Raw genomic sequence first — 13,266 nt, forward strand, 5'->3', positions numbered from 1 at the left:
TTCCACTAGGAGATATTGAATCAGAGAAGATCTGTAACAATGTGCAACGGAGCCGGACGCGCTTCGCAAGGAGGAAGGATTGTTATTCTGCAACCTGTCTTTCAGAATTTCACCACCAACACAGCGACATCAAGTCGACCAACTTTGACAAGAGGTTTCTCGTTACGATTGGACGATGATGGAGATCGTTCATGTACGACGGTGACGATTGATGGGTCAAAATTCTCGTCTCCTTCATCTTCACGATCATCGTCTCCGTCATCGTTTGGGGAAGAGTCGTCTGATGAAGATGTTGAAGCAGAGAGTGAGAGGTTCTCGTGGAGAGGGAGCAGTTTTGTTATTCAGTGAGTGTCACTTCTTTGCCTGGCTTCGAAAGTGTAAGAAGAAGAAGGGATGCTAATGCGAATCTCAGTCGCGATGGAGACCTAAGCTCTTCACATTCGGGTTGTTTGGACGACACGAGTTCGATTCTGCATCGCTTTGATGTTCCTGCTTTGGCGCAAGATCGGATTCCGTTCTCTTTATCGAAGAGATTTGATCTTGGTGTTGGAGGTGAGGGAATCGTTGGAAGGAGAGTGACATTGATTCGAGATCATTTGGTCGTTGGGCAAGGAATTGTGGGCTGGAATTGAACATTCGATTTGACGGTTGCTGTTTCGGTGCGTATTCGAGCGTATGGTGTTCAGGCGATTTTGCGATTTTTCATCTATCATTCTATCAACATTTTAATCAGCCTATGAAGTCTCATTCCAGGCAAACTCTATCTACTGATTCGTCTACGAATGTCCTCCACGGTCCTGCTTCCCAATACTCTTCCCTGTCAGTCCCGCAAAGTAAAACTGCTGCAGAGCACTGCTAGCCATCGCGCAAGGGAATTGAATCAAACGACACTTTTCCACAGCTTCGCTCAATTTCTTCCCGACTTCCTCCGCCGCAGGACAATCCGCTAAGCTCCAAGAGTCCTTCTCCAGCATAGCCTGAATCGTATCATCGCGCGTGAACATTGCATTCCAGCCTGCGGCTTTACTGATGATCTCGTACATGATCTTACGATCGACGCCGAGATGTTTGCAGAATGCCATGCCTTCGACGGAACCTGCGAGGTGAATTCCAGAGAGGAGGTCGACGATTGTGTCTTTGGAGATTTGATGGGATTTTGTCATGTTGACGTCTGCTTGTGATGCGGTGTGGACGAGATCTGGTTGGGATTTTGGAAGGTAGAGCTGGACTAGAGCTGCATCGTCTAGACGTAGGAGACCGGCTTGTTCGCCTTGCAGGTATAGTTGCTCGGCGGTGTCGACGAGAGGGACGGGGTAGTGTTCTCGACGAGCAGTATCAGTAACGATCATGGCATCTTTTTGGATAATGGCCAGAGCCGAGTATGGGTGCCAGTCGTTCTTCAGTGCATGAGGAGCACGGTTCTCGAACATGAAGGATGCACCGGAAGAGGAATTGACGTGGTCGGCTACAGCTTGCGTGTTGAGACCTACGGTCGCGGCGAGCGCGAGAGCTTCGGATGCGGTGATAATGTTCACCGCGGCAAGAAGTTGGTGGATGGTCTTGGTCTTGGTACCAGCGCTGATGCCGCCCATGCGGTAGAGGTTGCCAGACATGGCTTGTAAGACCTGAGAAGCTTCATCGAGCTCTGCTTCGGGTCCAGATTCGAAGATGGAAAGTGTTCCATTCGCCGCTCGAATTGTGCCGCCTGAAACCGGACAGTCCAAGAGCTTGATATCTCCTCGCCCAGAGTCGTCCAAACGCTTCCGAAGCTCGTGGAGGAAGGCCGGTGGAGTGGTAGAGCAAAGTATAAATGTCTTGCCTTTGCCTAGTCCTTTGATAACCGCATCATCTCCATCGAAGAAGAGACTTGAGTTTTGTGCTGCGTTGGCTACCATGGACACGAAGAAGTCGGCATGCTCAGCTGCTTCCTTTGGTGTCTTTGCTGCCTTTCCTCCGGCTTCGACGAACGAATCAACCAGAGGCTGGTATACATCAAATCCAGTCACTTCGAAGCCTTCCTTGACCAGATTCTTCGCCATGCCACCACCCATTGCTCCCAGTCCAGCAAAGCCGACTCGTGGTTTCCCTGAGGCCATGATGACGTTTGTTCAGCGATGTGGTGATATTCTTCGAGATTGCTGGAAAAGTCTACGGAGAATCAGACCTGCAAGAGTTTGAATAATTCCTTACTCGAAGTGAAGTGGGACGTGTGGTCAACATATTGGCGCCAAACCTGCCACTGCTCGTCGGTGTTTGAGAACGGCATCCCACTTCCTCCGCGTTTCGGTCCACTCGCGGCTGAATGATCAGGCTGCTGCTGACTGCACTTTACCCAGGAACCATGATACCGCACCTGCCTTGACTGTTGACAAGTCTGAACAACATCACTTCATCTCCTGATGACCTACATCTAGTGCGTTTGGGTATCGATTTGAAAGCACAGTGAGACCCAAGCAGGCCAAGACGTGAAGCAGACACGTCGTGGCTTTGTCGCGAGCAGAACCTGCGATTCCGACAGCGACTTCGCAATCGCGATTGTGCCCACAAACCGAATCGTGTATCTGCGCGAGATGGAGCGGAAGTGTTGCGCGTAAGGAGTGCGCGAGCAGTGTGCCTGCAACGGCCGAGAGCATTCCCAAGATGTCTGCCACGACGCCAACAGAGGACACGCCATCGCGATGCACCACCAAATCCTCCAGGAAGACATCTCTGCAATGAGAGAAGCACGAATGTGACGCGTTCCGATCTCATCTTCCTCGCGCGCTCCCACTCAGGGACACTTCGCAGTCACGATCCGAAAGGGAATAGCTCCAATCCTTCGACGATTGACCAATGACGAGACCACAATTCAGCCATTCTGACGACGATATCTATTCAACGGCCGTACTGTAGGACTGCGAACTATCGATCCAGCAGTTCGATTGCGAAACGTCCGTAGCAGCTTGCTTGTTTGCGAGGCTGAGCTGTCACCGCACCTTTGCTCACTGGCTGGTGATGCGCTTGGCCTCCATCCTCACGCTCGAGCACTGACCAGCCGCTCCTGATAGCTGCTGTGAAGCTATTCTGTTGCCTACGTGCGTTCGAGACAGCTCGCAATCAGACCTCTTTTGGTATGAACTGGTATGTCGGCCACGATTCGATCATAAAATCAACATAAGTATATATAGGCCTGGTTTTGCCCAAGGTAAGGGGAGTATCAACAGTTTCACAAGACAGCAGCACTCCGAGTCTTCTACGCGCATTTCACTACCAGCACTTACTCGTATCTCCTCATCAAAGGAGAAATGGCGACCACACTCCACCTCTTCCCAAGGCTCGACCCGAATCAAGGCTGCACGCAGGATACATGCGATGTCTCTAGATCCATCTATGGCTATCGACCCAACCTTGCAGCCACTGTCATCTTCTTCTGCATCTTCGCACTATCAGGACTCACCTTTGTCTTCCAAGGCATCAAATCGCGGACATGGTTCTTCTCCTCAGTAATGTTCGTCGGCTGTCTGTCCATGACCCTTGGCTACGCCGGCAAGCTCATCCTCAACAACGACCCCTTCTCGGATGCAGGCTTCAAGCTCACAGTCGTGCTGTTCACGTTCTCACCAGCTTTCTACGCTGCCGGCATCTACTACACCCTCAAGCACATCTGCCTCACCTTTGGCGCGAGCTTCAGCCGACTCCGACCACAATGGTATACCTACATCTTCATCAGCTGCGACTTCCTCAGCATTGTGCTTCAAGCCGCAGGAGGAGCTGTGGCATCGGCGTCTGAGGACGAAAGTGTTCTGAAAATAGGCGACAACATCATGATCTCTGGTCTGGCATTGCAAGTCGTGACAATGGTCGCCTTTGCCGCACTCGTCGCCGACTATGCCTGGGCCGTGAGGCGCAACCTCTATCGGCTCAACACTGAAACAGCGGTCCTTCGGAACTCGATTCGCTTCAAGCTTTTCTGTCTCGCACTCTGCCTCTCATACACATGCATCCTGATCAGATGCGCTTATCGACTCGCCGAGCTGTCGAGTGGATGGAGCGAGGACAACAAGATTCTTCGCAACGAAGGACTCTTCATTGGCTTGGACAGCGTGACGTGCGCGATCGCAGCGGTGGTCTTGAACATTTGGCATCCTGGTTGGTGCTTCCCAAAAGAGCAACAGGGTACTGCAACCAAGTCTGCCTCGAGCGACAGTGGTAGCGATGATGAGAAGGTGGATGTATGATACTGCGGAAGAATCGGATTGCTCTTTTGTGTTACATATCCTGTTAGCGATAGACGAAATTATTGAATCGACATGACAACCAACGAACTACTCTTTCGCACCCACCATTCCCTCCAACAAAACCAACAACCCATACGCTCCCGGATCCGGCACACCCCTCGTCGCACTCTCATCCAAATACGTACTCCTTCCCAACTTCGCCTCCATCTTCTTCGTCCCCTCAACCCCTTCCTTCGCCTTCTCCAACGCCTTCCCAACCTCACCTCCACCCGCCAAAGTCTCCACAAAAGGAATCAGCGCATCCATCATCGTCCTATCCCCCACCCTCGCATTCGTATACTTACACAACTCGCCCAAAGCCTTCTCCAACGCTTTCGCCACACTCTCCTCACTCGCCAAACTCGACGCCAAAGCTGACGCCAAAGCTGTTAAGAAAATACAATATAGAGCTCCAGATGTTCCGCCCATATTGACTTCGAGTTCTGAAACTAGATCTGCTAATGTTTCCGGAAGTCGAGAGAGATCTTTGTCGGAGATGAAGGTTAGGACTTGTTTTGCTCCGTCGCGGAGGGTGTAGCCGCAGTCGCCGTCGCCGACAATGGTGTCGTATTCGGTTATGGTGGGTTCGGCGGTGATGACGGCGTTGCAGGCTGAGGTGATGCGGGAGCGGATTGTGGAGTCGCTGAAGGTGATCTTGGATTGGGAGGGTGAGAGGGTTTTCTTGAGGGCGTCGGGGTCGGAGGAGGCTGTGGCGCCGATGGGTTTGTGGGGTTGGGGAGAGGGTTGAGGGGAGAGGAAGTGTTTGGGCAGCGGGCAGATCGAGATGGAGAAGCCGCGGGCTTGGTCGGTGTGGTTGAGGATTGTGGAGTGAGAGAGGGTGTAGTGCAGCTTTTGAGAGCCTATTTGGATGCGAAGTCAGTGAGATTCTTGTTGAGAACACGAGATCGAATCATCTTACTCAGGTAGTTCGCGATCTCGCCTGCAATGATGTAGTTCTCCAACCTACTCAAGCCGTTCACATCTGAATAATGCACTGAGTAAACAGTCTCTTCTCCTGGTGAGCCATGGTCCTTGAGGACGTGCTTCAGATCCCTTTCAACAGCATGCTTTGCCTTTTCAAAGGCTTGTGCACCATCCACATGCAGAACAGCCGGGTTGCCTTCTGCCTTTTCGGTATGGAATTTCGAATGTGCCGTGCTTGCATCCTTGACAAAAGCCTTCAGCAGATCCGAAATATGGTGAGGGTTGCTGCGCGTGGTCTCGGTAGCATGTGCTAAGAGGTGCAATACATGGTCTTGTTCCAATTCGGAACTCAGCTCAATCTCCAACACATCAGGTTGATGTGCTTCCACGTTCTTCTGCTTGCCACCTCGGACCACGACAACTCCTTGTGATACCTGGATACCAGCGGATTGTAGTGCATGCGGCAGATCTGTGGCGTGCAGAACGCCAGCGCCTCTCTCCTGAGTGATAATAGCTGTCACATATTTGTCGTCCAACAGCTTGCTCGAGAAGTTTCCTGATGTGCCGACTGCAACTACGTGAACATATTTGCCTTCTGCCTTGGCTGTGTCTACAAGGATGTGCTGGCCTTTCTGGGTCTGGACGGTCTTTATTGAAGGTCGGATGAGGGGAAGCAGTGTGTTCCAGCGTGTTGCATTCTCAAGATCGAGAGTAGATGAGGAGAAGGGTATCGTCTGTTCAACAACGACTGCCATATTTTGGTACTCGTTGTATTCTTTGATGATGTTGTCGTTGTCGACAGTCTTTCACCAAGCTAAGAGAAAGATCCTACCTGTGCTTCACAGCGGTGCCATGCTACATAGTGATCGTGCAGTCAGTGCTTGCTCGATGAGGGGAAGACGAGAGCTGATACTTGATTCCACGGATTGCCTAAAGTGGACATCCGATCCCGAGAAATCGGTCAAAAGCCGACGATACGGATACTGAGCTCATGCTGGAGACGAAACTCCAGACTTCGAGCTGTCTGTCGGTGATGAGAACAGTCTTGCACTTCCTTCGATGCGGAGAATCTCCACAACGCTTGCTATGGGGTTTTGTGTTTATGCAGGAACAGCAGTCGACCGTGGCCAGCTCTTTCCGGTGGTAAGGATCCAGGGGCCTCGGATGGAGGGGTATTGGCGGGGCAATGTTGTGGTCGACAACTGGTGAAATAGTGATCACTAAGAGACATATCTTCCAGATCAGCATCGATATCCTCTCGTAGTTTCGTGCTCTTTGCCTACTGCACGCAAAAACGACGCACGATCGTGTAGCATTGACGACGTCTCGCGACTGAGCAAGTCCGAGTTCCGCCTAGCAGCTGTCCGAGCAACCTGAATATTGGACAAAACCGACATCGACCTCTACTCCTGAAAGGCTTTGTTGCACTCGCAAACCATGGCATCGCAAGCTCTACGCGACAAGCAGGCGCCACTGAAAGCCTCGTACAAGGAAGATGCATCGGCTGCACTCATCACGCTCAAGGCCTCCGGGAGTCTCGACTCCAGCAGCGTGACTTGCAAGCTCGACACCGGCAAGCAAATGGCCCAAGCTCAGGAGAGAATCGCGGGCTTGCATCCCAAGTCTGGCGGTGATGGTTTCGAGATCTCTGGCGAGCTCTGCTCCGGAGATTTGCTCCTGGAAGCGCTCGTGGCTTGTGCCGGGGTCACGTTGAAGGCGGTGGCTACTGCTATGAACATTCCGATCACGAGTGGAACAGTGCGAGCAGAAGGAGATTTGGACTTTCGTGGGACAATGGGTGTGGACAGAGACGCGCCTGTGGGCTTCAAGGACATCAGACTGTCGTTCGACCTCAAGTTCGAGCCAGGAGAAGAGGTTTCAGATGAGAAGGTCGAGAAGCTGGGGAAACTGACTGAGAGATACTGCGTTGTTCTACAAACTCTGGTGAAGAAGCCGCAGATGAGCGTGCAAATGCGAGGTAGTCAGTTGGACGCCGAAGACGGCATTGAAAGGAGTACAATTTGGGGCGCTAAGTGCTGAGTGCAAATTGGTGGCCGGTCGTCATCGCACAAGGCAAGGAGTCTTTCCCGGTTAGAGGTGGTCGCGCACAGATGTCGACGCGTCTTGTATGGAAAAGGCAGACCTCCGTGATCAGTTTGATCAGTATTGCAACGCTCGATGGTATTGGAAATTTGAACGAGGTGCCGCGGGGTGGCTTGAGACAAGCAGAACGCGTCTCAGGCAATCCCTCTCCGAGATGTCTTCGTGACACATTGTCTCTCGCGGTGAGGTTGTTGTCGGAATCCATGACTCGCTGCACGTTCTTACCTTGGCAGCGATATTAAACAATGCACTCTGAGCGCGTGCAGTAACACAGAATCCTGCGGCGTGTGCCGGCGGTCGGCGACGTTCATGCAAGTGTACCCCCAAATCTGTTGAACAGGTACCATCAAACGGGACTTTCGCATGCTGTTGACGCGGCTGTTGTTGTCGGTACCGCAGATCGACGGTGACACGAGGTGAAGGGTATCAGTGCAACGCCGTTTTGGCAAGTTGGCAACCTTCTCTGCGCTGCACCGGCTGGCGGTATTATCAAGACGCAGCACGCCTTCCGTGCGATGTCACCCTACCGTGAGCTGCTATTAGTAATGTGAAAGTTGGAGCAGGCATCAATTGTGCCTAAAGTTTTCCAGCTCGGCACGACTTTGCGGTCCGCAGATGAAACGCGCGGGTGGCGGCCCTGCCGGTCGTTCTTTGACTGGTCAGAAGCGAAATGGGCGAGAAAGTTCGTGGCTCGCTGACGTGCAGCAGCAGAGTCGGCTCGCATTGTCTGCATCTCGGACGATCCTGGCAATTCTTGCCCATGTTTTGCAATATCGCAGCAACGCTGGCCCTGTTTATGAGAGCAGCAGGTGCATTGCCAGTGCAATGTACGAGCCGCCAGATCGGGACCGGATGTACGAGTAAAGGCAATAGTGTGAGCGCGTATCGCTGTACAGCTAGTCTTGCTAGGGGTATCCTAACTTCCGCTGCGAGCTCCGAGGGCTGGCTTGCCACCGCGCTGCACCTCTGTCGCCACAACAGCGGCGTTTATTCTCCGCCAGCTCGGGGGGCAATCAGAGGGCAATCGTGCAAGGCGCGACACCTCTCAGCCCGCACGAGCTGACAATGGCAGGAAGATGGGAATGCGCGCGGCGAAGATAGATAGACGCGCAGGCCTCTCGGTTAGAAGAAGCCGAGAGGAGCAATGCTTGGGATGCAGATCAATGCACGGTCTCTCTGGGCCATTGCGAATCACAGCGCCAACGGGGGATGCGGGCAGAGCGGACTAGACAGGGCCAGCGGAGCGCGAGCTGCAACGCAGGCGCAACAAGCGACTCGAGACTGGCGCGGCGGCGGATGATAGGTGAGGGCATGATGGTGCAAATGGCCTGCCCGCAGCAGCAGACGGCCGCGAGAGCGACCAGCTCAAAGCAGTTAGGTTTGCGTGAACGTCTTGTGAGTCTGACGTATGGTTGCGTAGCATTGCGGCAGCGGACGTCTCTCAACGACTTTGGGGCGGCAGCACCGTGTTCTTCCATTGCCAGCACCGCTCTCTATTGTCTCCTCCCCGTGCTCTTATTACTGTATCATCCTCACCAGCGCGCCGCCTTCTGGAAGCCTGCAGCAACGTGGCAGAAGTGGAGGCGTGGATCCTCGTCAGCGCTCCAGAGAACTCTGTTGTTGCACTGGGCCTGGCACATCGGCCGTCGAGTCGCGGAACGGGTACCTGAACAGCAGCGTATCCACCCATCTCCACTCGCAGAAGCGACAATCTTCTTTCGACATCACGGCAGACATCACCGCGAGCGCTCGCCGCAGAGAAGTGCGCAGGCGTGCACCGCAAGGCCTGCTCGCTCGCTGGGCAGCGTGTCATCACAGCGCGTCGACGGCGACGAGGATTTTGTCCTGCCGCGAATCACCCGCGAGGAAAGAGCTTGGCGCGCGGAACGGCAACTTACAACCTCGACCTCCGTCAGGCCGTCTGTCACGCTTTCCCACAACAACCCAGCATCCACCTCACTCCATACCGCACACACCCACCACTCCTCTGCCCGCCCGCCAGCGCGTCGCTGCCGCCTCCCACTCCGCGCAGGCGTCAGGCACGGTCGACGTGCGTCCGCGCCTGCCCTCCCAGCAGCTGCGTGCCCCCGCGGCATCTGCTGAAAATTCTCCACAGCCCGACACCCGTCTCGCAGCTGGTCCGATGTGTGGTGTGGTTCTGCGCGACATAGCAACTCTGGAGTAGCCTACCCGCCGCGACCCCACCACCTTCCACTCTTTCTCCTCCCCATTGCCAACATGGATAACAACCAGTATCAACAACACGCATACGCGTACGCAACGGGCAACGGCCAGTCCTCAAACCAGCCCTCGACGACGCAACAACAGCAGCAGCAAGCCGTCGCCGCCCACCAGCAGGCCTCCGCCCCGACACTCCCTCCGCTGCAGCAGGCGCAACAAGGTCAGAATGGCTACTCGTTCGGCAATCTGTCCTACGGCCAGCCGGGCAGTCAGTCCTCGACGCCTACCACGCCGCACAACCCATCACTCCCCGGCGTACAACAGCAGTCGCACCCATATCCACAGCACATGTCTCCGACGGCGACCTCGGGCAGCATGGCGCCACCAACGGGCTACGCCAACCCTTACGGCACCGCCAACATGATGTACCCGACATCGACCTCCTCGCCCATGCCCTCGGCCACTTCCTCTCTCCTGCCAAACCTCCGCCCGATGCCACCGGGGGGCATGATGGGTGCTGGCGGTAGCTTGCCGAGTCTCGCCCAAGCAGGCCAGCAGATGAGCCAGATGGGACAGGCTCCCTCCTTCATGCAGGACGAACAACAGCCCACCCACGTCGTGGGCTCGCAAGGACGCCGCGGAATTCTCCCGAGTGCGCCAGGAAGACCCAATCCTCCCCCACAAGGCAGTGGCACCGCCACGAAGAGCATGATCCCGCAAAAGGATGCGGATGGCAAGTATCCCTGCCCTCACTGTAACAAGACATATCTGCACGCGAAGCACTTGAAGCGTCACTTGCTTAGACGTAAGTATCCGATGGCATCCTCGGCGCATAGACTAGAACCTAACGCGATGCAGACACCGGTGACCGTCCATACATGTGCCACTTGTGCAAAGACACGTTCTCTCGCAGTGACATCCTCAAACGCCATTTCCAGAAGTGTTCTTTGCGACGCGGCAACCCCACCGGTGCCAACCATCTCGCACACCAGCGGCGGAACACGAACAGTGGGAACAGGCTGTCCATCAGTCAGCAAGATCCCCCGATCGGTCTAGCAGGTATGCCTGATGTCGCCGGTGCGAATAACTCGTACAATGCCAACCTTGTGGGTAGCAGTCCCAATGTCAATGGAGACTTATCTGCCAGATCCTCAAGAGCCAACAGCTTGATTGGCGGCGGCAACTTGAGCCACCGCAGCAGTCTCGCTGGTCTGGGGATCTTAGGCTCGAACACGTCAGGCGCCGATCAAGCACAACAGACATCGGCGCCATACCAGCCCGGCATGCACGCCTACGCCATGCAGAACGCGCAAAATGCGCACAATGCCCAGAATGGCTCCCACATGCAAAGCCCGTATTCCTTTCAACAACCGCAGATGAATGGCAACAACATGTACAGTGGTCCGCCCGCACAACAGCAGCAACAGCAGATGTCTTTTTTAGGCCAGCAGAGCTCGCGCTTCGCCAACAGCCAGGTGAACAATCAGATGCCAAGCACTGATGGAAACGGCGTCGATTGGACCCGTATGTTCACGCAAGGTGGCCAGGATGGCTTTATTGGCAGCCATCCTGCGAACGCGAGCTCGCAAGGAAATACACAAATCAAGACCGAATCAGACAACAAGCAAGAGTATACCATGTCAAACGACTTCAATAACGAGTCTTTTTTAGGTAGTCTCTACTCTCACCCGGGTGGCTTTGGGGGTGAGACCATGGATAACGGCATCCATGGATTGCCCAATTGGGGCATGGACGATCCGCTACAGGCCAAAGTCGACAGCCTGCTGCAGCACTGCTTTCCCAACGGACTCGACAGCGCACGCAATGACCCAGCTTCTCTCCTCGTGCAAAGTGTCCTGAAGGTGGACAAGCTCAAGCATTTCGCTGAGCACTACACCTCCTTCCACGGACATTGGCCGATTTTACACATGCCGACATTCCGATTGACCAATGCGAACAACAATCTGGTTCTCGCCATGATCTGCATCGGCGCAGTCTACAGCCCTGAGCTTGGCGTCCATCAGACTCGCCAGTTGATGGAGTTCGTCAAGACGACCGTATACGCGAACTGCACTATCTACAACCGTGTTCGGAATGGGCAAACCGAGGGCCTGGGAGATCAAGCCTTTGAGGTGGAAGAGTTGCAAGCTCTTTCCATGCTCCAAACGGCATTCATGTGGCACGGTGATGCAGCTCAGAGACAGGGCTCACGTGGCGAATTTCCAATGCTGGTTCGCATTGCTAAAGCGATGGCTCTCTGTGATTCAGCACCCCCTGGACATTATGCGCACAGCCCGTTGCATAATACCAGACAGTCCCAGGCCGGACAATACCAGACGCAGAATTGGAATTGGTCATCCTGGCTGGAGCAAGAGAAACGCAACCGCGCTCTTTATCAGGTACTGGCTACGGACGCTGCTATGGTCATGTTCTTCAACTGCACGCCACTCTTTGACCCTCTTGAAATCCGTTTGATGCTACCTGCAGATGACGCCGCTTGGGACGCCACCAGCCCTCAGGAGTGCGCCAATGCCCTTGGACTCAACGGCCCACAGGCACAGAGCAGAAACATGACTGGCACACGAAAGCCGGTGCAGCCAACCACACGTGATGCAATGCGTGTCCTGCTGGATCCGTACGCTTCGTTCCAGCCAAGCACGACCAATGTGTACTCCAAGTTCCTGCTCATTCACGCTTTGATAATCCGGATTGTGGTGTGCCAGAAGGCGCTGCTTGGGCCCGATCAGCCAGTGCAGCCATTTACACTGAACCTGCATGGCAGCACGCCGGCGACACCACTCTCGCAGAATGACTGGCTCGAGCAGAGTGGCAGCCGTCCTCAAAGCGCCAGTAACAGCGGCCATGGAACGCCGACCGAATCGCAAAGCCCGAAGCAACAGAACACAATGGCAGCGCAGCAAGAGAAGAAGCGGCTTGCTCAGGCCCTCGAGAAGTGGAAGCGTAGTTGGGACACCGACATGGAGCTCCAGTATCCACCCACGCACTTTCAGCAACGTCGCTTTGGCTTCAGCCGCGACGGCGTTCACTTCTTCTACCTTGGTCGCAGCTTCTTGCAATCCCAGCAGGCGTCCGACTTCACTCTCCCAGCCGACATGCGCTTCAAGCGCGTCATGGCTCTGCTCAAGCGGATCAAGAGCATGGTCGTGGGCGATAATGAGAACAAGGGGCAGGACATTGGGTCTGTCGGTGACATCGATGACCAATACGGACTTGACAACCTGACTCTGGACATGAAGCTACTCTTCAAACCGTACAACAGTCAGCTTGACAGTCCTGTGGCTGGCGTTCAGACGCAGTCTGTATAACCTCACGACCTGCGACTGATTGCTGCCCACATATTCATTCACGGCGTACAAAAAGTTTCATCGGACGGTATCCTTCGGCTTCACATTCTCAAGACTATGACGATGCATGCAATACGGAGTCCTGCTTTGCAATACAGGTACGGAGGGCGCAACACCCATGGCAACTTGCTTGTTTTGTTTTTTCCCATCAACATCAATACGGAGGCTACAGTGATATGACACGAAACAGAACATAACGAGATATAGATTATAGACGAAGCGGGCGAGAGGTACCAGGTCCTGCCCTCGCCCAAGAAAAAGGAGGCCGGCGTTCTTTAACATTTCTGTGTTATTCAATATTGTCTTCTGGCTGCGTGCGGTCAGTATGAACAGCTGCAAGGTGGTTTACGAGCGGGGACGAATGCATGTTGGCAAGGCGATGTGGGATTTGGAGGCTCTTGCGCTCATCAACAGAATACCGACACTGCGATGTTGGA

At 54.3% G+C, this 13,266-nt stretch overlaps 5 protein-coding genes across 5 annotated transcripts; 3 read left to right on the plus strand and 2 right to left on the minus strand.

Annotated features, from left to right (window-relative positions):
• Positions 1 to 776: 776 nt before the first annotated feature.
• RHO25_005993 (uncharacterized protein) lies at positions 777 to 2,096 on the minus strand (the record flags this gene model as incomplete). Its single annotated transcript, XM_023596854.1, has 1 exon — positions 777 to 2,096. The coding sequence occupies one exon, from the start codon at positions 2,094 to 2,096 to the stop codon at positions 777 to 779; it is 1,320 nt and encodes a 439-aa protein (XP_023452123.1).
• A 1,188-nt stretch (positions 2,097 to 3,284) lies between these two features.
• Positions 3,285 to 4,217, plus strand: RHO25_005994 (uncharacterized protein; the record flags this gene model as incomplete). Its single annotated transcript, XM_023596855.1, has 1 exon — positions 3,285 to 4,217. One exon carries the CDS (start codon positions 3,285 to 3,287, stop codon positions 4,215 to 4,217), a length of 933 nt encoding a protein of 310 aa, XP_023452122.1.
• An 87-nt stretch (positions 4,218 to 4,304) lies between these two features.
• RHO25_005995 (uncharacterized protein) lies at positions 4,305 to 5,935 on the minus strand (the record flags this gene model as incomplete). Its single annotated transcript, XM_023596856.2, has 2 exons — positions 4,305 to 5,116; positions 5,176 to 5,935. The coding sequence occupies 2 exons, from the start codon at positions 5,933 to 5,935 to the stop codon at positions 4,305 to 4,307; spliced, it is 1,572 nt and encodes a 523-aa protein (XP_023452121.1).
• Positions 5,936 to 6,617: 682 nt separating this feature from the next.
• On the plus strand, positions 6,618 to 7,220 carry RHO25_005996 (uncharacterized protein; the record flags this gene model as incomplete). The annotated part of the gene is made up of 1 exon (XM_023596857.2): positions 6,618 to 7,220. The coding sequence occupies one exon, from the start codon at positions 6,618 to 6,620 to the stop codon at positions 7,218 to 7,220; it is 603 nt and encodes a 200-aa protein (XP_023452133.1).
• Positions 7,221 to 9,521: 2,301 nt separating this feature from the next.
• On the plus strand, positions 9,522 to 12,790 carry RHO25_005997 (uncharacterized protein; the record flags this gene model as incomplete). Its single annotated transcript, XM_065602726.1, has 2 exons — positions 9,522 to 10,269; positions 10,323 to 12,790. The coding sequence occupies 2 exons, from the start codon at positions 9,522 to 9,524 to the stop codon at positions 12,788 to 12,790; spliced, it is 3,216 nt and encodes a 1,071-aa protein (XP_065458798.1).
• Between the last annotated feature and the right edge of the window lie 476 nt (positions 12,791 to 13,266).

Source organism: Cercospora beticola, chromosome 4 (assembly GCF_033473495.1).
Source record: "Cercospora beticola chromosome 4, complete sequence".
Classification (NCBI taxonomy): Eukaryota; Fungi; Ascomycota; class Dothideomycetes; order Mycosphaerellales; family Mycosphaerellaceae; genus Cercospora; species Cercospora beticola.